The following is a 21,761-nucleotide window of genomic DNA, read 5'->3' on the forward strand; positions in this document are numbered from 1 at the left end:
TTTCATTCATTCACAGATTTATTCCAGCTGCTAGCTGCTCTTTACATCCTGCGGCTGAATAGTGTTAAATATTTGGATGTCTTTCTGATCATATTTAGAACAAGAGTGGAAGCTATGAATTACAGGCTACAACACGGGTTGTGTTTATTACTAGTAATTCGTTTTACAGCCTTTTTCCTCGGTACGTGGGTTGTCAAAGATGATCACTGTAAACTGGTTCCAAGGCCTCCGGAGTCACCTCTCGGGTTCACCCTCTGGATCAAGGGTCTCGGGGTTTGACTACAGGCCCAAGACCAGGTGTGGACTTGTCCTTACCAATACTGATTCTCATCCACAGTGCCACCAGTCATCCGTGTCTATCCAGAGACCCAGGCACAAGAACCTGGGGTGGCAGCCAGCCTTCGATGCCACGCTGAGGGCATCCCCCTGCCCAGAATCGTTTGGCTGAAAAATGGCATGGATGTCTCAACCCAGATGTCCAAACAGCTCTCCCTCTTGGGTAAGAACTGCATGTGAATCCCAGGACAGGAAATGAGAGGCAAGATCATGGCTGAGTCTGGCATGTTAAGAGGAAACAGGGATTCCCTGTTGACTAGCATACACAGGTCTCATAGGCATCATGGTCACCCTCTATTTCAGCAGCACCACCCGATCCTAGGTCCAGTCCCAAGAATGTTGACGGCGTTCAGCCACACCCAATGACTGTGTTTTAACTCACGGCTCTTCAGAGATCCTGAGAGGATGGTGGGGAGGGCACATGAAAGAGTGTTGCCCCTGAAAGCCCCACCCTGTGCACTCTCCCCTCTACAGCCAATGGAAGCGAACTCCACATCCGCAGCGTTCGCTATGAAGACACCGGGGCGTACACCTGCATTGCCAAGAATGAAGTGGGTGTGGATGAAGATATCTCCTCCCTCTTCATTGAGGACTCAGCTAGAAAGACACGTGAGTGCCCCATTGGCTCGGAGGTCCCCACTGAGCTATACAGGAGTGTTAGGGGGACGGGAGGAATGCACTAACTCTCCAGGGCCACAGCCACTAACTGGGAGCCTCTAAAGGCTGGGATAAATCTATTTCCTCTGTACACAAAACTAGGTACCTTCTCAAGCAACCTACACAGCTCTGGAAACAGACGATAGGAGTCTCTGGTCAGGACGCACGGGCCAGGACTACAAGGAGGCCCAAATACCCCAGCTCTGCTCCTGCCTCCTGTGACATATGACTGGTCAGGTGACCTAGAAGGTTACAGATGCAGACAGCTGCTGCCCCCTCTCTGTAGTTATGCCTCCTTTATCTGAAATTCCAAAAACGGACCCTTCACAAGGCTTCAATAACTTTAAGATTTTTTTTAAATGTGGACCTGTGTGTGCTGGCTGGTTCACACATAGGCCAGAAGAGGGGGTCGGAGCTCTCGAAGCTGGAGTTACAGGTGGTGATGAGCTGCCTGTTGTGGGATGCTGGGAATTGAACTCTAGTCCTCTGGAGTCTATGCTCTTAACTGGTAGGATATTTCTCCAGCCCCTTAAATAACGTTTTCGTCACAGCACATTATAATTTTTCTACTGTATTCGTGGTATGTGTGTACACATGGAAACAACCATGAATGGGGTTTAGCATTCTCTGTGGTATGGGGGAGTGGAGGGTCCCAGATGAATATATAATAGTAGAGTGGCCCCTTCTCTGGGAATCATCACCCACCTCAGGGGCTAAGCATCCTCTCTCTTGTACCTACTGCTTCCTCAGGTACATGGAATGCAGGTAGGATCGTGGAATGAGTGCCAGACTCCAAGCTGTGATCATTGAATGAGAGAATATTCTTCCTTGGAGAGTCTTAACTGAAAAATCAGCTTTCCAAGAAGGACATGGAAAATTGGGGAGAGAGGCTACCCATTTGTCATCGCCCACAGAATCAAGGAGGCTGCTAGAATCCTAGGACTCTGATTTATTTAGAAAGAAAAAGCATTCTGAGACTTAAAAGTGTGTCCACGTGGGTCCAGCACTCTGAACTGATATTGTCGCTGGACCAGGGAGTGATCCCAGATTCATCAAGTGACAAGTGGATTCTAGAATGTTCCTTAGAGGAATGAATCACAGCAGTGAAGGTTTGACATTGTCCTTTTCTCTTTCTCTCCCGGCTATCATGTGGCTGCTCTCCAAATTCTCGGCTGCCACAGTGGCAAACATCTTGTGGCGGGAAGAAGGTACTGAGTGTGACTATCCTATGTCATGCCTGTAATCGCATGTGTTCTTGGTCCCCTGGGCTTCCCTGAGCCTCCAGCTTTGCAGGGCCTACGTGCCAAGGGGAAAGGGGACTCAGTCAAACTCATGTGTCACACGCATGCACAGACCCAGCTTAGTCTCCTGAGCCTGACACAGTACATGTGACAGACAGAGGCCCACAGCAGGGTTGCTGGCTGTGACCCTTAATGCATTCTCTGCCACCCCCCATCCCCACCCCCGCTTTGGTGTCTCAACTGCAAAGCACGCTCAGCTCATGCCCTGTGTGTCTATAGCAGTGGTGTGCTGTTAGGGTACTGGAGAGGGACTCAGGTTTATGCAGCAGAGTATCGTTAAGGAAACACAAGTCTACTGGGGTTGCTGTGTTCTGTAGGGACCAAAGCACGCTGGAGCCACCTTAGACTATAGGGCTGGTAGGTGCTGCTTTCAGAGTAAATGGCGAAACATTGAACAAATCCCATCTCACCTCAATGGTTAAATGCTTTGACCTTCTCTGCTGATACTCAAGTCCTAGAGAGGCCAGAACACAGAAGCCAAGAGGAAGGGACCACAGGCCCCAGGGCACTCTCAAATCTTAATAGGAGGGAGATGAGACCAGAAAACAGCAACAAGGGAAGCTGGGAGCCCTTTGGAGCCTGGCCGTAGAAGCGAGATTTCTACGGAGCTGACTAGAGGTGGATCAGAAGGCTGTGTCTCCTGTGAGGTTGACTGTGTGTTGAATGAGTATGGACTCTCACTTCCCATACTGACTGAGCACCCTGCTGCACTCAGTCGGAAACGTAGCTGCATCTACAAACCCCGTGTGGGCTCCATTAAGATGTCAATCTTGTGTTGGCTTTTCTGGTGATTGACTTTCAAAGAAGCCCAGGGAGGCTGTGCCCAGAGTAGCTGTTTCAGCCCAAGGTTTGTAAGGTAGATCATTCACAACAGAGGTGTTTTGGGATGGTGCCTCAGACATTGAGATTGCTGGGGGGGCTGCACTGAGGCATATGCACATAGCTAGCCCCATATGATTCTCCAAAGGACAACTAGAATTGGCCATTGAGGGCAATTCCATGTGCTCCCTCCAGCCTGGGCATCTTTGAGGGACTGCGTTCCAGCAGCAGGAACCTGTTTGCCTGAGCAGGAGATGCAGGGTAGTACACAGCTATGATAGGTTATGTTGGTTCCAAGCCTTGGGAACTGTCTACCCCTCCAGGAAAGTATGGTACCCCTCTACTGTGTGTGGCCCGGCCACACAGGAAGTCCATGACTACGCTGTGTTCTCTCCTCCCAGGTCTCAGCGTGGGAAACATGTTCTACGTCTTCTCCGATGATGGTATTGTTGTCATCCACCCTGTGGACTGTGAGGTCCAGAGACGCTTCAAACCTACAGAGAAGATCTTCATGAGTTATGTGAGTTTCTGTGGCTGAGGTAGCATGGTCAAAATCCACATTGTGGATATGTAAGTCTGGGTTCCTTCAGTTCTGGTCATTATATGTGCATATGGTTCTAGGCTAAGAAAGGATCATGAGGCAGAGAATTCTAGCTCTCTATCCAGCAGCTATGAGGACTAGGGCACTATCTGTACCCTGGGCTACTCACTGCCTGACCCTACCTGCCCTTGGGGGTTGAAGATAAGGTGACACAGAGTCACCAACACAGACTCTGGGAACAAGTGAGAAACACTGAAGTAAGCTCATCTGAACACTGCTGCAAGCTCCTTTAATGCCCGCGCCCCGTTGGTCCCAAGGAAGCATCTCTTGTAAATAGCAGTTTCATATTGGCTGGCACACAGCAATCCTTGGTCTCTCAGGCAGTCCTCGCCTAGGTCCTCCTGCAGGAGATGCCTTTGGGGCTACATGGCCTCTGGTGTTTACATAGAGATGGCCCCTCTGTTGCTGCTACACCAGGGTACACTAGAACTTCACAGTCAAATAGTAGAGACTGCAAGGAGAACAGATAGCATCTAGACATTCTTGTGGTGACCTTTTGGCATGGACACACAGGAATGAATGCCCAGAGTAACAGAGGTGCTGCAGATGAGACATAAAACCAATTATCAAGTGACAGGTGACAAGGAGGGGGTGGCAGAAGAGATGACCACTGGGGAAGGCTCAGGGCACCCTCCCTGCTCCCATTCCCCTGGGTTCCTACTCTGTTCTCTCAGGCTGATGTCCCCAAACAGTTGCACTCTGACCCTGTTAGGCATGCGGTCTTGGTCCTATTCGCCAGGACTCCATAGCATCTTGTGATGCCAAGTAGCCAAGGCACTAAAGAGAGAGTCCAGCCGTGGGAGGGAGAGCACATGGCCCATCCTGGATGATCGGGTTTGAGGCACCTGTGAAAGAAGCAGACAGGCTGAAGGGATGTTTCTGAGCTGAACACAGATCTAGGCGCCATCTGTTTGTGAGCATTGTCAAAAGCTGAGGAAAGAACAGAGGCATGGCACTGACTGAGATGGACGGACACCCAACAGAGGCCTGAGCCGTCCGTCAACCACTCAGGGGCAGGCTGACTCCGAGAAACCAGAGGACGGGGTTAGGACAGGGTAATGGGGAAATCCAAGAGAATATGCATCACAGAAGACAGAGAAAGCAATGTCCCCATCTTTTAAAATACGAAATAAAAAGGTCCATAAGGAAGGTGGGGGCAGGGAGCAGTGAGCTCCTAGTTTTGTATAGAACGAGCGAGACTGGAGAGAAAGAACTGAAAGCTGACTTGGGATATACAAGTTTAAGGTACAAGAGGCAGCATCTAAGAGTGGGGTACAACAAGCAGCTTAACTAAGATAGACACTGGGTGACTGGCTGTCTTTGCAAGCATGAGGGCCTGAGTTAGGAATCCTTGAGCCCACATCCAGAGGGCATGTCTGGGGAGATGGCTCAGTGATTAAGAACACATGCTGTTCTTGCAGAGAACCCAGGTTCAGTTCCTAGCACCTACCTGATGGCTCATGACCATCAGAAACTCTAGTTCCAGGCGATCAGATGCCCTCTACCTGCCTCCAAAGGCATCAGGCACGCATGTGGTATACATAAAAACATGCAAGCAAATTTTTTTTAAAGCATGTGTTTGTAATTCCGGCCTGGGGGAACAGAGGCAGGCAGGCTGTATGGCGTTCATTGGCCGGCTAGCCTAACCTACTTGGTGCACTCTAGGCCACTGAAAACCCGTCTCAAAAATAGTAATAGAAAAATAATAAGGCAGACAGCACTGGGGGAATGACATGGCCGCCACAGGTATGTGCAAACTTGCACACGTATGAACACACACGAATTTTCGAGTGTGCAGACAATACCTAAAGCCATAGGTTTCCACACAGACAGATCTACAAACTGAGAACACGGTGACAGAGTGTTGACCTTGGTGAGGAAGACAAGGGTCAGGTGAGAAGATAGTGGTGTGGCAGGGCCTGCATGCTGTTGTATGTATGAATCCCAAGGAGTTTGAGAAGAGAAAAAAGGGATCCAAGAGGGTCAGTGGCCAGAGAGCCCAGGGATGCTGGAGTGGGGTGGGAGACCAGGTGCACGGCTGTCTGTCTCCTTGCAGGAAGAAATCTGTCCTCGTGTGGAAGGAGATACTACCCAGCCATGTCAATGGGCGTCCGCAGTCAATGTCAGGAACCGGTACATCTACGTGGCCCAGCCAGCACTGAACAGAGTCCTTGTGGTCGACGTGCAAGCCCAGAAGGTCTTACAGGTAATAGCTCTTGGAAGAAGTGGGAAAGACTTGAAATCCTAGGGCAACGCCTGCTTTGTGGGCGCACTCGAGTGCACACGCGCACACACACACACACACACACACACACACACCAGCTCCTATAAGAAGAGCTTAGCCGAGGGAGAGACTTCTGTGCAGCTGCCTGTCAGGTATCTATCACCGTGTGCATAGCACATACATGTTCAAAAACCAGCCATGAGTGAGTGCACCGGAGGCCCCAGCACAGACTCTAGTCAGGGAGGCAGAAAGCAAAGCAAGAGTTTCAGGGTGCTGTAAGGAGCAAGAGCTGTGGAAAGCCAGGGTTAATGTACCTAAGGAGCTGTATTGACCCTCACTCTGGAGCTGCGCAGAAGCCTCCTAAGACACCGAAGGTGGAAGCAGCATATAGTGATTAGGGGAAGAGATGGGGGCAGCGAGTATAGGGAAAAACAGGAGCTGGCCCCGGAGGGCCTTGGAGGCCGATAAGGCTGCAGAATAAAATCAAGGTGAAAGAGAAAGCTACCAAAAGATGTCTGCGCATCAGTTAACACAGCTGCTGCCTTAGAGCCAGCCAGGGAGAGAGAGCAGAGGCACAAGATGGCGGCAACGTCAGAGGACCATGACGATAAGTTAGCGGATTCACCGTGTTTTTAGTTATGTGTATGTGCACGTGAGCATCAGATCCTGAGGAACTGGACTTACCAGGCAGTCGTGAGCCACCTGATACCCGGTACTAGGAACCTAGCTTTGGTCTGTGGGAAAAGCAACAAGCGTTCTTAACCACTGAGCCATCTACCCAGCCCTCCTAAACCTATTTCTGGGAGAGGAAAAGAAAGGAATCGTATGGTTCACTTCGTGGTTGGTTTTATCGTCTATAATCAATAACAGGTTGAATTATGTCCCCAAAGACATTCTACGCCAGAAAATTGAATGTGGCCTTAGGTGGCAAAAGGGACAGAGAAGGTGTGGCTAAGGATTTTTCAAGTCAGGAGATCCTGGAAGATGCGGGTAGACCCTGGCAGCCATCCCACAAGTGTTCTTGCAAGGGAGAGATAGAGGGTAACTTGACCACAAATGAAATCAAGGGTGCGAAGATGCTTGATTTCAAGGCCGAGCATAGAGCGTGGTGCAGATGGAAAGAAGATTAAATTTGAAATGCCATTAGGTATTTAGGTGGACATGTCAAGTAAACAGGTCTGAAGTCGAAGCCAAGATCGAGGCTGGAGCGGTCTACCTGAGTGTCTTCACCCCTTGGCCTGATTAAATCTAGAAAACTGAGATATCCCAGGGTATGCAGACAGACAAGAGGGAAAGGATGGAGGCCTGAGGCTCTCCCACATTTAAAGATCAAGAAGCAGAGAGGCGGACAGCCAAGAAAGGCATCTGAGGAGGAGTGGGCTGAGAAGGGAAGAAAACCTGGGCAGGTGGTGCTCCATCAGCCAGAGAGTCAAAATGTGCTTTTGATGTTAGGACGTCCTGAGAACTGGGCCCTGGATTTCTTTCATCTTACCACATTGTATAGCACCATAGTTACAACCGCTAGGATGACAGTGATCAAGGTTACCCTGGGGAAGTGGACTCAAGTCAGAATGATAGGGGAGAGTGTGTGGTGGGGATATAGGCAATTGTATGGATGGGTCTCAATGCAAAACTATGAGAACAGTAGTGAGGAAGGGGGTACCGACGGAAAGTTTTCAAAGAAATGTTGTCCCAGATTATGTATACAAACACTAATGGTAACAACTGTTTCCACACTCCTCCAGTGCACACAGGTGGGGACAGCAGCAGAAGCCAGAAGAATATTCCTCCACTGGGTGCAACTAAGCCACACAGGGGCGCTAGTTAGATTACTTTTTTTGGATTTTTTTTTTCACTGAAAGAAAAGGAAGATTATCACCAGGTGAAAGCTAATCGTGGGATCAGATTGACCAGACACATGTGCAAGGAAAGCAGGACAATAGTGATTTCCCACCGAAGGGCTGGGACTAGAGACTTAACCTGCAGCCAATCTACATAGGTGTCTCTGTCCTGCCCCTGGGGGAAACATGGGTGTAAGGACAATTAGCGTCACTGGAGCTGTGGCTTTTCCTGGTGTCTACAAGAGGTCTTCAGTTTATCTTTTTGTAATGGATTCCTATGATCAGAGAACGCAGTGAATGATTTTCATCTTTTGAAGTATATACTAAAGCTTATTTTAAAACCGAACTCATGATCAACTTTGATAAATGTTTCATGTTCACTTTACGAGAACATGTATTCTGGTGTTAGATGCGCTATTTAATGTGTGTCAGTTCTGTCAAGTTGATTCATTGTGCTGTTTAGATCTCCTTTCTTAGGTGATTTGTTTTGTCCGTTTAGTCTATCAACTGCTGGGGTGTGCTTTTAAAATCCACTCTACTGTGGAGTTATCTACCTCTCAAAGTTTTACCATTTTTTTACCTTAAGGCTATAGTCCTTTCCTAGAAGAAAGATTTTTCCTTATAAAATATCCCTTTTTATCTCTGGGAATGCTGTGAACCTGTTTTTTAATAATGCTGGTATAGCTAAGTAATATTTTAATTAGCATTCTCCTGCCACAATTTTTCCATCCCTTTACTTTCCAATACTCCTCTTCCTTATATTTAAGATGTTCTTTCATAACATTTAAGTTTAAGCTATAGTTTGGTCTCTTAAAATATTTGGTCCGTTCATATTTAGTATAATTGGTAGAGTTGAGTGTTTCCACAACTTTACCTTTTATTTAGCCTGTTCACGTTGCTTTTCCTTTTGTTTGCTTTTAGCTTTAACAAATATTTGTGCTCTATTTCTCTCCATTATTTATTGAAGATTTGCTTGTGTTATTATTTTAAAAACTACAACACACATCTTTGTACTGATACTATCATCACATGTAAATTGTTAACTTCTATTTTGGCTTCCTTTTTCTTGCTGATGTGTTAAAAAAAATACCCTGACAAAAGTACTTAGGGGAGAAAGGGTGTGATTCTAGGTTGCAATGCATCGTTGCAAGGAAATCAAGTATGAAACAGCCAGTCACATTACATTGATAGTTAAGAGCAGAGAGCAGTTAATTAGTAAATGCACCTAGTGTTCGGCTTACTTTCTCCACTCTTAAACAGTCCAGAATCTCCTGCCTAGGGAATGGTGCTACCAACAGTGGGTGGGACTTCCCACCTCAATTAATGCAGTCAAGATAATCCAACACAGACAAGTCAAGCTGCCCATCTCCCTAATGATTCTAATGATCAAATATAAAGTTCAACACTAGCTAAGATACTTCGTTTCTTCAATAATCACTAACTCCTTTAACCTTCTTCCTGCCTTTTATATTATAGTATTATGAAAATTAGTATCTATATCCAGGCAATAACTGATATTTACCCATATATTCATCTTTCTAATCCTCTTTATTACTGAGGTATGTGGTAGTTGTTTTGACATCTCACTCCATAAGCCAGGCTAGCCTTGAACTCACCATCCTCCTGCCTCTGCCTCCCAAGTGCTGGAATGAGATCATTTTTATTAGCTCTTTTAGTGTTGGAAATGAAAATATTTGCTAATTTCTGAATAACTCTAGATGACAGTTATTTTCCTTCAGCGTTGTTAAGATTCCATCCTTTTCTTCCTTTGTTATTGGGCCGACTGTATCTTTCCTGCCTCCTCCTCTGCCTTCCTCTTTGTTTAGCGTTTTTAACAGCAATGTAAGGTTTCCAGAGGCTCTTGAGTTTGTGTAATGAACATTTATTAGATAGAAAAATTCCCAGCAATTGTGCCTTTAAATACTCTGCTTCCTGGTACTCAACTCTCTTCCTTAGGCCCACCCATCCTATCCCCACCCACATCCCTATCCCTATCCCCACCCACATCCCCATTGTTATGCCTTTCCGTCGCATCATGTGGGTCTCCTCCTGTTTCAGTTCTGTATGTCCCTCAATGTGTCCTTCAGTTTACTAATCCTGCCTTCTCCTGCATCTAACATGAGCTTGCCTGATCATTATCATCATCATCATCATCAGATAACTCATTTTTCCTTCAAATTCTCTAATTCCCAACTTCATATAAATTCTTCATTGTCTTCTTGTGGCCCTTTCTGTTATGATTTTGAATAGTAAAAAAAGGTATCCGCCTCTTGAAATGCCTAGTGTTTATTTTAATCCAAACAAGTCTACATATGTTTAAGTTGTAAAGTCTTTAAAATAACTGCCATCCATCAGAAAGATGTGCCCTTTCCTCTGCTAGGCAGGAAGAGTAGCAAGTTGATCATTTTAAAATTTCTCTAAGGCTGAGTCTGCTTTGTCCATCCCCTAATCCTAAGGCTTTTCCCTCAGGCTCTTTTCTCCTGACAGACTTTGGTACCTCAGCACAGTGAGACTATGGAAAATCCCGTTCTGAATTTAATCAACTTTTTGGCTTAGCTCTTCAGCTCCCTCTTTCACAGCACTGAGTAGAAGCATGAAATCTCACAAGAAGGGATTGAGTAGAAAGGGAAGACAATGGCTACTGTCTAAATGCCAAGGAAATTTTGCAGGGAAGAGGGCAGATAAACGGGACATGTTTGAGAGGAGAAAGACGGGAGAAGGGTCTTTAGAAAGATTAAGAAACTGACATCCTGGGGTTGGGGATTTAGCTCAGTGGTAGAGCGCTTGCCTAGGAAGCGCAAGGCCCTGAGTTCGATCCCCAGCTCCGAAAAAAAAAAAAAAAGAACCAGGAAAAAAAAAAAAAAGAAACTGACATCCTCAGACGGTAGTTTTGCCGTGCAGTGGAAAGCCCCAGCTGGAGCATGGCAGTGCTGGGTGCCGGGTGCCAAAGCCTTCGGTATTAGCTCCTTGTCTTATGACTTGCTATGACTAGATACTTGACCAGAAGCAACTGAAGAGAGGAGGGTTTATTTTGACTGGAGGTTTGAGGGTCGAGTCCACCACAGCCCCTAGAGTCTCCAATGTGAAGGGGCTGGTCATCCCGAGTCCACCCTCAGAAAGGAGAACAATGACTGCTGCTGCTCAGAGTGCTTTCTCTCTGGTTCCCCTTTTCAGTCAGTCTGTGGAAGGGTAGCACCCACATTCTTCTCACCTCAGTTAAACGGCTCCAGGAGCACAAGCTCCCAAGCACAGGGTATGTCTCCTAGCTGATTGCAAAACCAATCCAAAAGCGAACACTGACCACCGCCTTGGTGAGAGGATGACCTGGAAGTGAGAGACTGGCCAGCCTCACCAGCAGCTACATCAATCTTGAAAAGTATTTCGAGCCTCTCCTTGGGACTTCAGTGGGTGGGAGCTATCAATTAGAACAAGAACGTATAGAACATAAAACTGCACTGTGGGGCTGGAGAGATGGCTCAGCAGTAAGAGTGCTTGCTGTTCTGTGTCAGAATGGAGCTTAGTTCCCACCACCTACACACCTGAGTCCAGCTCCAGGGGAGAGCAGAAAGCCCTTCCCTCTGTCCTCCTCAGTACTTGCACTCACAACGTATACAGAGTGATTAATTTAAACAAAAGTCGACACTATAAAAAGGAGGAAACATCATTCTTGTGGTGGGACCTGGGAGAAGCTGTGGCCTTGCTTGGTGGCAGACTCTCAGATGCTTCAATTCATAAAGTGACTATGTGCCTGCTGGTGCTGTAGTCCAAGTCCAAAGCCTTCAAATAATGGGTGAGCAACAAAAAGTAGTACAAAGGTAAGAGCGTAGCAATGGGTGGTCTCAAAATCTACCTCAGGGTAGAAGTACCAACTCACCAGAACCCAAGTAGATGCTGAAGGGTCCAAGAGGCCCCCAAGACTTCTAGGAAGAATAAAGAGAGCCCTGGGTTGGTTCTTGAGTGGAATTCATAAAACCTCTATGTTTATTGTTCATCCGATTGGAGCTAGAATACTTTAGGTAAAATACGAGCAAGAAAGTAGGTGCTTCAAAGAGACAGCTCACTCTGTCTCTTTGTCCTCTGAGGACAAAGGCCATGAGAAGTTTTCTGCCCTGGGTTTCCAATCAGGATCATTGGCAAGGGGGTTCAAGGCTAGCTTCCTAACTCCCCTAGTGAGATGACCACATACACAGAAGTTCAGACCATCTTGTTATGATGTGACCTCAGCAATGACCAACTTGTCACTGTTTCTTTTCAAGTCCATAGGTGTGGACCCTCTACCAGCTAAGCTGTCCTATGACAAGTCACATGACCAAGTGTGGGTCCTGAGCTGGGGGGACATGCACAAGTCCCAGCCAAGCCTACAGGTAAGGTTGAGCATGTTAAAGTTGATACTCAGCCTATACAGGATCCTGTTGCTGTAAAGTGATTGTCTCATGCATCCCTGGGTGGTCATCTATCCAAACTATTTCTTGAGAAGAAAGCAGGAAACAATATTAGTAAGATTTACTTGTGATCTAAGAATAAACTCTTAGTTGAAAAACTTGTCTAGAGCAGACTGGCCCATAGGCATGCTGTTGGATAAGTAGTCTTGATTGTTAATTGAAGTAGGAGGATCCAGCCCACTATGAGAGGTGCCATCCTCTATACAAGCAGTTCTGGGCTATGTAAGAAAGCTAGCTAAGCTTGAACCTATACCCAAGCCAGCAAGTAGTTACCTCCAAGGTTCATGCTTGGGTTTTGGCACTGATTTCCTCAAAGATGAACTGTGACTTGGAAATGTGAGCTGAATAAATCCTTTTGTCCCATAAGTTGCTTTAAGTCAGAGTGTTTTATCACAGCAACAAAAGAAAACTAAAATTAGCTTCCAAACAATAGTCCCATTAGGCAATTCCCAGGGTATCTTCAACCAGGACTACAACTGAAAACAACGTAAAACAATCACGTAAAACAATCAAATTCTAATTTCATGACAACTTAGTCCCTACCCAGCCCACCATACCTGACTCTCCTGAGTTGATAACTCTTGGGGGCCAAACAGCATGATCCTCTGGAGTCCAGATGGTGAAAAGGAAGACGATATTTTCTTCTTCTTGGAAAGAACAAACCATCTGAAGAATAGTGTTAAAAGTCACGAGTGTGGGCTCTTTCCATTTGTTTTCTGTTGCTGTAACAAAATGCCTCAGGTTGTGTGATTTATAAAAGGAAAGATCTATTTTCTCTCATGGTTTTATCTAAGACCAAGAGGCTTTATCTGGTCAGCTTCTAGTGGGAGATCATAGGCAGGGGTGCTTCATCCCCTCATGTAGGACACGTAAAAAAGGGAAGCAGATGTATGTAGAACGGGCACATGTGCCAGCAAGTAAGGAGAAAAGGGCATGAGACTACGCTTATACCAATCCGTTCTTGTGAGAACTCACCCATCCTATAAGGACTGCATAAATAGAGATTCATGAATGGAGCTCAGGAAGGTCCCATCAGCTCTCAACACTCCCAACACTGGAGTTATAGAAGTCATATGCCAGCATGACTTTGGTAGAAACACTATTGATTGAAACTGTTATTCTAGTCAATGAACAGGAGCAGCATTCCACGTGCCTGAAGGCCCAGAGAAAGTACTTGGACTTAATGCACACAGAGTGCTAGGCCACAGACAGTTAAGTGATTTGCCCATGACCGTGGCTCCAGTCTGCATGGCTCTGAAGCCCCTACTCTATACCCAGCATCCTGAGAAGGGGCTGGGCCCTGCTGATCTGTGGGGATCCTCCCTACACCAGATAGAGAACTGACACTATATGGCATTGGGTGTGCCTGGGTCCTGCATCTCTCCCTGGGGATCCACTAAGCCCTCTGGGGGGGGGGTGTCACAAAATTGTCTCCTCCTTGGTTCCCCTAAAAAACAATGCACAGAACCATGTGGATACAAGGGAGGAGGTTAACTCACTCCATGCAAATGTATGATGTGGGCCGATAGGTTTGAATGGTCTCTTAGAACCAACAGAAGTAAATGGAGATAACTTGGCCTTTTCCTCCTCCCAGCCATTGCTAGGCCAGAGGCCCAGGTCTGATAAATCTGACAGTCAAACAGAAGAGCTCATCAAAGGACCTAGAGCCGAAATAAAGACCACTAAGAAAGGAAAACGAGCTTAGGGAGTTGGGGCTTACTTTCACCGAACACCCTTTGAATCCGTCCTGATGGTAGACCATCACAGCCCAGAAGGCACCACAGAGTGGGAATAGGCTGCAGCCAGGGTACCAAAAACAAGGTCAGGCTGCATGTTTCAAGGCCCTCCCTTCCTCCAGCAATGTATCACCTCCCAACACAGCATCATTATCTGGAGACCAAGTGTTCAAACCAGTAAGTGGGGGGGGGGGGGACACTGCACATCCAAAGCACAACATGGACAGATTTCCTGAGAATGTTTCTAAGAATGAAATTCAGAGGGGGGCTACCAGAAAATTGGTCTTATTTCAACCACAAAGCATACACCGCCATTTATTAATTTCTCTGGTCCTGGGGGTGGAATCCAGGGCTTTGAGCAAGCCAGATAAACACACTACAGACAGTCACATCCTCAGCGTGTCCATACCTTTAAAAAACGGAAAAAGGAAGAAGCTGGAGAGATGGCTCAGCAGTCAAGAGCTCAGGCTGCTCTTCCAGAGGTCCTGAGTTCAATCCCAGCAACCACACAGTGCACACAAGGAACACATGAGTAAGACTGGCTTTCCAGTTTAAAAACCACAGTGATTTAGAAAAGAAAAGTGCATTTCTGTGAAGCAACCTGAAAGAAAGAGAAAATCTTCCCAAAGGGATAGCCTATGAAGAGCTGGAGATATGGACTAGGATCCCTTAATGTTCTGAGAAAGGTCCCAGTTGCAGTAGAAGCAAACGTTAAAATGTGCTAGGTGTGGTGCTACTCACCTATAATCCCAGCACTCAGGAAGCTGAGGCAGAAGGATGCCCATTCCAGGACAACCAGAGTAGCATAGACTATCCGAAAAAAAAGAAACAAATTTGGAATATAATTGCTGAGTTAAAGAATTGTAGATTCAAAGAGATTCAGGGCTGGAGAGAGGGCTCAGAGGATAGGAGTGCTTGCCACACAAGCCTAAACGCCCAGGGTTCAAGTACCTGGGAACTGGGTAAATGTGGAAGGAGAGAACGGACTCCACAAAGTGGTCTTCTGGCCCCCACACGTGGAGAACGCATTTGTGCGCATACAGTCATTCTCAGAGAGCAGTCTCTGCAAACTGCAGCCCGACGTGAGGAGAAATAATACATCTCTTGGCAATTTTAGTAAAATTCTGAACTCCAAGAAAGAAAACTCTGACAAGGGAAGCCTTTGGGTTGGAATAACAAATCCCCGTAAAAGACAGACAATCGGGTTAACATTAGGCAATAGATTTCCCACCGCAACAGTTACCTAAAAGACCACATGTCACACCTACATGGTCGGAAGAGGAAAGAGCTGAGCTTTAACAGACCTGTCCCATCAAAGATGTCACTTATCCAGGAAGACAGGAGGGTGTGTGTGAGCGCCCAGAGGCTCAGTACTAAGAAGCCTGAGGGGACATCAAGGGAAGATACAAGACAAGCATCAGACGAGCCAGACCAGAGATGTTATCACAGTATATATAGGGATAGGAGGCCCAACACTGACAGACAGAGACAGGTCTGAGAGCAGGCTGAGGAGGAAACACCTTGAAATATGTGTGAACTAGATAAAGCCAGGAGAGTGAAAGAGAAATAATACAATAATAAATGTAAGTTATTACAATCAAGAGTGGGGGAAGCCAGGGCTGAGCAAAAACACAAGTCTTACTTTCGTGGGCAAAGAAGAGTCGAGAAAATGTTGGGGTGTGAATATCCCATTTCTCCAAATCTCTCCTTTGTTATGTTCATTGGCGGCGTTTTGTCTGCGTGTATGTCTGCGGGAGGTTGTTGGACCCCCTAGAACTGGAATTACAGACAGTTGTGAACAGCCATGTAGATACTGGGAATTAGACCAGGCCCTTTAGAAGAGCAGCCTGTGTTTTAACTGCTGAGCCATCTCCCCAGCCCCTGCCTCCCCTCCACCACCTTTTCTTAAGTCAGAGAGAGACTGTCAGCAGCGTGCTTACCTGGCAGGCGTGAAGCCCTGGATTCCATCCCCAGCACCACAGAAAATCACACATGGTGGCCTAGGACTGTAATCTCAGAACTTGGAAAGTAGAGGCAGGAAGATCAGAAGTCCAAGGTCATCTTTTGCCCCATTGTAAATTTGAGGCTAGTCTGGACTACATGAGAGACCTGGTTATTCATTCATACATACATACATACATACATACATACATACATACATACATACAATGATTCTATAGGGTATAAAAATAAAAATATTAGGAATAATTTGTTTTTAAGAAATATAAAGCTAAGTCTAGTGACACTGGCCTATAATCCTAGCTACTCCGGAGATAAAGGAGAGAGGGTCATGAGCTCAAGGCCTGCCTGGACAGTAAAGTGAGTTCAAAGCCAGCCTGAGTAACTTAGCCCTCACCTCAAAAAAGAACAAGGAGTGGAGCAGAGAGATAGCCCAATCAGTAAAGTGTTGTGTTACAAACACTGGGACCTGATGCCCCAAACCCATAGAGGGGAAAGAAGGGAATGTGGGGCCAGCAAGATGACCAAGTGAGAAAAGACGATTGTTACACAAGCCCAACCCACTAAATCCCATCCCATCCCTAGAACTCATGGTGGAAGGATAGAAACTGACCCCCAGAAGTTGTCCTCTCACCCCCCCACATTCACTTCTACACACACACACACTCAACTTTTTAAAGCTGTGTACAGGGTCTCTGGGGAGACTGAAACAGAAGAATTCCTGGAACCCTATAGCCAGCCAACCCAGTCTACATAGCAAATTCGAGGTCCATTTGAGATACAGTCTCAAAAATAAGTAACAGCGAACATATTGCTAAAGGGTGGCTCAGTGGTTAAGAACACCTGCTGCTCTTGCAGAAGACCCTGATCCTGTACCCAGCACCCACACAGTGGCTCACAATGATCCTTAAGTCCAGTTCCAGAGAATCTGACATTCTCTTTTGACCTCTGCAGGCACCCAGCATGCACCTGGTGCACATTTATACAAGCAGGCAAACACTCACAGCACATAAAATAAATAGCTAAACTAGATCAGAAGTCCAAGGTCATCTTTGGTCCCATTGTGAATTTGAGGCTAGCCTGGACTACATGAGCGAGACCTGGTTATTCATACTTACATACATACATACATACATGCATGCATAGAATGATTCTATAGCGTAGAACAACACCCAAGGTTGTCCTCTGGCCAACTCAAGCACATGCATGCATTTAGGAGTTAAAAAGACTAGAATGTAACTCCTATGCTTTCCTACATGTGGGCCCTAAATCCAGTGTCCATTACCAAAACGGGGAGAGAGGACATGAAAGAAATACAGTAGAAGAAATAAAAGGAGAGACCTCGAGGCTTGAGACAGTGGTAACAGCTGATCAAAGGGATGCTTGTGAGAGGCAGTGAGTGGCGGGTGAGGTGCCTTCAAGTTTAAAAGCTGTGGACAGCAGGAGAGACTTTCATGATGATGAATAGCCGTGTGCCCAACAATGTAACTAATTCGTAAAGCAGTGATTAAATATAATACAGCTTGATCAAAGATGGGCCTAAATTGTACGTACCACGGAAAGAAAATAACACATGAGAAAATCTATCAACACAGACAAGGAGCTGAACTTAATATATAGGAAACATTTCAGCGCATAGGATTCTTTTACATGCATATGAATACAAAAAAATATATCATTAAGGAAAATGCCAAAGGTTTTGTAAAATTAGATGTTCCAGGCTGTGATATCTGATAATCAGAAGGTAAGCCAAGTCCTGGAGAGAGGGCTTAGCATTTATGAGTCCTTGCCACTGTCACAGAGGGCCTGCGTTTGCTACATCAGGGGGCTCACGGTCACCCACAATCTGAACTCTAAGACATCTGATGCCCTCCTCTAGCACCCCCTGACATACGTACACAATTTTTTAAAATAACCTAATAATAAAATGTTCCTAGAAACTGTTGAAAAGCTATACATGGCCGCACACACTTAGGACCCCGCAACTCTGGATGCTAAGAAAGAAAGATTGGGAGTTCAAGGCCAGCCTGGAATATATAGTGAGACCCCTGGACCCCAAATCCAAAACACAGGCAATGAAAGAGACCACAAGTGTGGGCAATGAGCATGCTGTTGATATTTGTAAGGCACTCGAAGCATCCTGCCATTCTGTCTCAACATTCATTATTCAGGGATCGGATAAACTTTGCCCTGGCTATGTGGCGATGAGTCCATGAGTGAAGCTCACTCCCATATTCTCCTGGGCAACTGGTGTTGACCACAAGGGATCATCACCAGTCCCCCCATGTCCTGACCCCAGGCCCAGCATTCGGTCACCTCTAGCCTATCCCTCCAAATGCTACTTCTCAGCTGGCACTGTCCACCCATCTAGGAGATGCCTGGTATTCCTGTCCTCTCCCTTCCATCCAGGTCACACCCTGGACTGCAGTGTCATCACTGTATCTTTCCCGCGCTGAGCCCACCAAACCAGAAGTCTTCCAAACTGTCTTTGTAGAATCTGTGGGCTCAGCTATGTCTAGGACACAAGACCAGGGCAAGAAGAACCTCATGGCTCAGAAAAATAAAGTTGACCTGCCACGTGGGGTCAGTGGCTCATGGTGCTGTGTCTGATGAAGCAGCCTCTGAATACAGGGTGTCAGGGTGGCGAAGCGCAAGTGACACTGACCGGTGACAGCCTGTAATTTTCCACCTCTAAGCTGAAATGACAGGCCTGGTATCAAGCAGCGATTGCCCGCTGCCTTGGAATTCTCTGCCTCGTTTCCCAGAGTCTCTCTAAGGTCCCATATCTAATCCTCGTGTTTTCTTAATGTCCAGTTCCATGAGCTTTTCTCCCGGGGTCTTGTCAGGGAAGCATCCTGCCATTTGTTAAATAGAAAAATCACAGGAAAAAAAAATGCTCTGTGCAGCTTCAAAACCACTCAGAGGGTAGAAATCACAGCATGTATCCCTCTGCTCCCGCATCTTGCCTGTTGACACCCTCCACCCCCCAAGGCTGGCATGGAGGACTCCAGCCTCAAACCTGCCTGAACGGGCAAGCCAGCTGCTGTTTGTTTTTGTCATCAAAGTGAAAGCCAGAAGGCAGTCCCTCTCCTAAAAGGCAAAAGTACTCGGTGCTACAAGCAGTGTTCTCAGCAGGCCCCATCAGAGACTACTGCCTGTGTCCTGTAGGCTGCCATGGGGCTGCAGAAACCTGGGTCCTTTCTGCTACTGCCATGGCCCCAACATGAGCGTAAAATATGTTTCCTCTTCCTAGTTGAGAGTCGAGGGTCTGCTTCCTGTCCCTAGTGCCCTTGAGCCTGTGAGCCCGGTGAGCCGGCTGAGCCATACCACACTCTGGATCTGCTTCTCTCTCTGGGCAGCGGTCTAGAACCTACAAGATCGATGAGTGTGTACAGAAGGCAGAGCCTAGGTTAGCCCTTGTCCAAGTGGCTTCACACAAGGAGCCCCGTTTTGATTCATCTTGTCCAACCTCTCCTACCACGTAGCTCTGTCTGGAGCTAAACTTGCCCTGAGTCAACACAACAGGGACGGGCACCAGGGCATGGACCTGTTTGCTTTGTGCCAAGTCTGCACATCAGAAAGCATTGCCTGTGGGGAAAACGGAGGTATCCATGCTCCAGTTTGTGAAAAGAATGGGAGCAACATGGGGAGCAAGTCCCTTTTGCACAGCTAGAGTCACACTCTAAGATGCCATCATGGCGTTAGTGACAACCCTGTAGGATGCCTGCTTTCTCTCACCAATTCTGGAGTCTCCACATTTTGAGAACAACATCGGGCAGAAATCCCCAGAAAACCATGCTAAGGTACCTAACATTAAAGAAAATAAATTCCGGATTAGGAGGACAACTCAGAGTACTTGTCATACAAACATGAAGGCCCGAGTTCAATCCCCAGAGCCTACATTTAAAAAAAAAAAAAAGCCAGGCATGGTGATGCACACTTGTAATCCCAGGGCCGAGGTGCCGAGAAGGTAGACTGGCAGGTCCTGGGGGCTTATGGCCAGCCAGCTTAGCCTACCTGATGAGTTATAGGTCAGTGAGAGACCTTGGTTCAAACACAAAGTAGATGGGGACATGAGAAATGACACCCGGGGCTGGAGAGATGGTTCAGTGGTTAAGAGCACTGACTGCTCTTCCAGAGGTCCTGAGTTCAATTCCCAGCAACCACATGGTGGCTCACAACCATCTGTAATGGGATCTGATGCCCTCTACTGTTGTGTCTGAAGACAGGTTCACTCATATGCATAAATGTTTTTTTAAAAAAGAAAAATGATACCCAAGGTTGACCTCTGACCTCCACTAGCATGTGCACAGCTGTGCACACACATGTGCTAGCCCACATAAACACACAAAAACACCAAATAACTATGTTAAAAATTCCAAGCCCATCAGGCCTTTGTCCAGGACACTCTCCCTCTTTCTCGGAGATTGAGCAGAGATGACTACACTCGAGGTCCATTGTTGGGAAGGCTCTGTCTCTGAACGTGTTCCCTTAGTGTGGAGGGTAACTACCTCGGAAAGCCCGGTGCCATTCCCTAGGTCCTCACCCCACCCTCCTGGAGGCTGACAAAGAGCCCACTGATGGGTCTGATGGAGGAGGGGGTGGACAGTCTGGGCCTTCTCTCCAGTCCCCCACTCCTCGTCCAGAAGGACGGAGGCCTGATCTCCATGTTCCCAAGCAGCACCCACCTGGCTCCTGTCCCTTCCCTGAGACTAGGGCTTACCCAACCATGTATCCCACGGCAGCCTCTCTGTGGGGTCTACAGCTGAACGCGCACATGTCCGGGTCTCTAGCCCCTTCCAGAAAAGCCCCCCCACAAACCCCTCCCTGTGTTCCAGGTCATCACAGAAGCCAGCACCGGCCAAGGCCAGCACCTCATCCGAACACCGTTTGCAGGAGTGGACAACTTCTTTATACCTCCAACAAATCTCATCATCAACCATATCAGGTAACTGGTCTACCCCGCCTCGGCAGGCCACACTCAGCCCCATTCTACCTGGGCAGTCCTGCCCAGGATGGCACCAGATCCCCTCTTGCCCTCCCACTACTTCCTGCTCTGCCTTTCGATAGAAAACTACTCAGCAGGTTCAGTCTTTAGAGACCAGCCACTCCCCTTCCTTCCTCATTTCATAGAGCACCCATAGGCTCTGCCAACCTCCTCTGTTGTGTCACCAAGACCCCAGAGATCTCACTTCCTATGAGCACCTTCTCTGCAGAGCCTCCAAGCTGGAATGAGCCCTACTAGGATACTGGAGTGGTACAGGCTCAGGCTCTGGATGCTCCGAGTGGCTCTTAAGTTCAAGTTCCTTTTAAGAGCACAGTTTTCTCCCTCTGCTTCTTTAAGGATTTTTTTTTTTTGGTTCTTTTTTTCGGAGGTGGGGACCGAACCCAGGGCCTTGCGCTTCCTAGGTAAGCGCTCTACCACTGAGCTAAATCCCCAGCTTAAGGATGCTTTAAAGTCAATGCCTAGAGCATTTGCCTGCTCTGGAAACGCCAGGTTTTGTTTTTTTCAGGAGGAAATTATAGAAACAGATTTCTCCTATTCTTCAGGTGCATTTGGCACTGAAGGCCTCTATAATCTAGGAGCTAGGCTCTTGGGAGCAGGAGCTCTAGAAGTCCCACCCAGAGTCAGATCTTTCCATATTTGCAGGCAGTCTCCAACAGAAGATCAAAAAGCTGGATGTGACCAAGTCCCATCTGCTTGAGCTCCCTCTCCGTTGCAGTCTTCCCAACTGCCCTGGGAACAGACAGAGACTTCTTGGAAGTCCCTGACACTCAGAGAGACAAGCTTGGCCTAGGCTCTGTAGACAAAGGGCACCAGAGCACAACTTGACTTCTGAGGCAA

The 21,761-nt window shown here is 47.1% G+C and overlaps 1 protein-coding gene and 1 long non-coding RNA gene across 10 annotated transcripts in view; one reads left to right on the top strand and one right to left on the bottom strand.

Annotated features, from left to right (window-relative positions):
- The window catches only part of Fstl4 (follistatin-like 4), a 433,118-nt gene that overhangs the window by 404,078 nt on the left and 7,279 nt on the right, over window positions 1-21,761 (top strand). For 4 of the 6 annotated variants that reach the window (NM_001414342.1, XM_039085928.2, XM_039085927.2 and 1 more), the window contains 7 exon segments: window positions 338-499; window positions 811-945; window positions 2,175-2,201; window positions 3,515-3,633; window positions 5,771-5,920; window positions 12,036-12,143; window positions 20,755-20,864. In NM_001414342.1, coding sequence (NP_001401271.1) covers window positions 338-499; window positions 811-945; window positions 2,175-2,201; window positions 3,515-3,633; window positions 5,771-5,920; window positions 12,036-12,143; window positions 20,755-20,864 — 811 coding nt within the window. 6 annotated transcript variants of the gene reach the window in all.
- The window catches only part of LOC108352083 (uncharacterized), a 25,957-nt gene continuing 4,196 nt past the window's right edge, over window positions 1-21,761 (bottom strand). The window contains exons 2-4 of one of the 4 annotated variants that reach the window (XR_005490200.2): window positions 12,779-12,887; window positions 4,376-4,559; window positions 3,913-4,254 (exon numbers count right to left, since the gene is read on the bottom strand). This is a non-coding gene — a long non-coding RNA (uncharacterized LOC108352083). Of the gene's footprint in view, window positions 3,608-3,912; window positions 4,560-12,778; window positions 12,944-21,761 lie in introns of those variants that run through there. The other 3 variants (XR_010055611.1, XR_010055610.1, XR_010055609.1) reach the window with 3 other exon arrangements.

The sequence above is a fragment of the Rattus norvegicus genome, chromosome 10 (genome assembly GCF_036323735.1).
Source record: "Rattus norvegicus strain BN/NHsdMcwi chromosome 10, GRCr8, whole genome shotgun sequence".
Lineage (NCBI taxonomy): Eukaryota > Metazoa > Chordata > Mammalia > Rodentia > Muridae > Rattus > Rattus norvegicus.